This window comes from Cyprinodon variegatus, unplaced genomic scaffold, assembly GCF_000732505.1.
Source record: "Cyprinodon variegatus isolate N-32 unplaced genomic scaffold, C_variegatus-1.0 Scaffold1295, whole genome shotgun sequence".
NCBI lineage: Eukaryota > Metazoa > Chordata > Actinopteri > Cyprinodontiformes > Cyprinodontidae > Cyprinodon > Cyprinodon variegatus.
Genome location: NW_015151748.1, coordinates 54,348 through 55,566, shown reverse-complemented (window position 1 = coordinate 55,566; position 1,219 = coordinate 54,348). Strand labels below are relative to the sequence as shown.

The 1,219-nt window shown below is 47.8% G+C and overlaps 1 protein-coding gene across 2 annotated transcripts in view; it reads left to right on the top strand.

Moving 5' to 3' along the window:
* Positions 1-929, top strand: part of lsm10 (LSM10, U7 small nuclear RNA associated) — a 2,261-nt gene extending 1,332 nt beyond the window's left edge. The window contains exon 2 of one of the 2 annotated variants that reach the window (XM_015402065.1): positions 190-929. In XM_015402065.1, coding sequence (XP_015257551.1) covers positions 212-601 — 390 coding nt within the window. In that variant the 5' untranslated portion in view covers positions 190-211 and the 3' untranslated portion in view covers positions 602-929. The remainder of the gene's footprint in view (positions 1-189) is intronic. The other variant, XM_015402064.1, reaches the window with a different exon arrangement.
* The last annotated feature ends 290 nt before the right edge of the window (positions 930-1,219 follow it).

The following is a 1,219-nucleotide window of genomic DNA, read 5'->3' as shown; positions in this document are numbered from 1 at the left end:
ATAGAACCTAAATATAGAACCGGAACATAGAACCTAAATATAGAACCGGAACATAGAACCTAAATATAGAACCTAAATATAGAACCTGAACATAGAACCTAAATGTAGAACCTGAACATAGAAGCTGAACCTAGAAGCGGTCTGTCCTCTGGAACCTTCTCTAACAGCTTCCTGTCCTGTGTCCTTCAGACGTTCCTGGCGTTCAGAGTCCATGGAGTCGGAGGCGGGTGGCTCCGCCCCCTCGGGCGCCGTGGCGTCCTCCCTTCGGGAGCGGACGATCGCAGAGAACAGCATGGTGATTCTGCTGCAGGGTCTGCAGGGGCAGGAGACCACCGTGGACCTGAGGAACGAGTGCGCGGCCCGGGGACGCGTGGTCAGCGTGGACGCCTTCATGAACATCCGTCTGGAGGACGTCCTGTACCGGGACCGGCGAGGACAGAGCACCCGGCTGCAGGATCTGTTCGTCACGGGCAGGAACGTGCGTTACGTGCACATCCCCGACCACGTGGACATTATGAAGACCATGCAGAACCAGCTGGCTCAGATCCACAGAGTCCGGAACTTTGCCGGCGGGAAGAAAGAGTTCTCCAAGAAGAACTAATGACCCGTTTGACTGAATCGGACGTTTCAAACCCTGGTTCTGGTTTCCAGAATAATCGGACTGAAGCTTTGGACCAAGATCTGGTTTCTGTTCTCATTAGAACCCAGACGGATTTTCACTGTGAATAAAAGGACTGAAGGGTCCAAACCAACGAGGTCCGCTTTGTGGTTCTTCTGCTTTTCCTTCCTGTGACCCAGATGTTCCTGAAACCTTCATTCAAATGATCTATTATCTGTTAAAGGAAAAGTTCAGTCAGCGAAGAATCAATGGATCATTATTTATACCTAAAACTGATACGATTGCAGAGATTTAATGAATTTAGTGTTAATTAGTAAAAAAAAAAACAAAAAAAAAAAACAATATTCACTGCAATCCCTGAGTCTGGGAGCGGCCATTTTTGCCCAAATATAGTAGCCCCTCCCTCCTGCCATCTCCCAGCAGTGACGTCACGGTGCGGTAAGCCTAGCGCCATTCTCCCCGCTTTCCAAGCTAAATCAATGGGAACTACTAGACACATCTGCAATCAACAACAATTATTGAAGATTTCCAGAGGACTTCACCATTGAAATTCCCCAGAGCTCCCCCGAAAAAAAAATACCAAAAAAAAAAAAAAAAAAA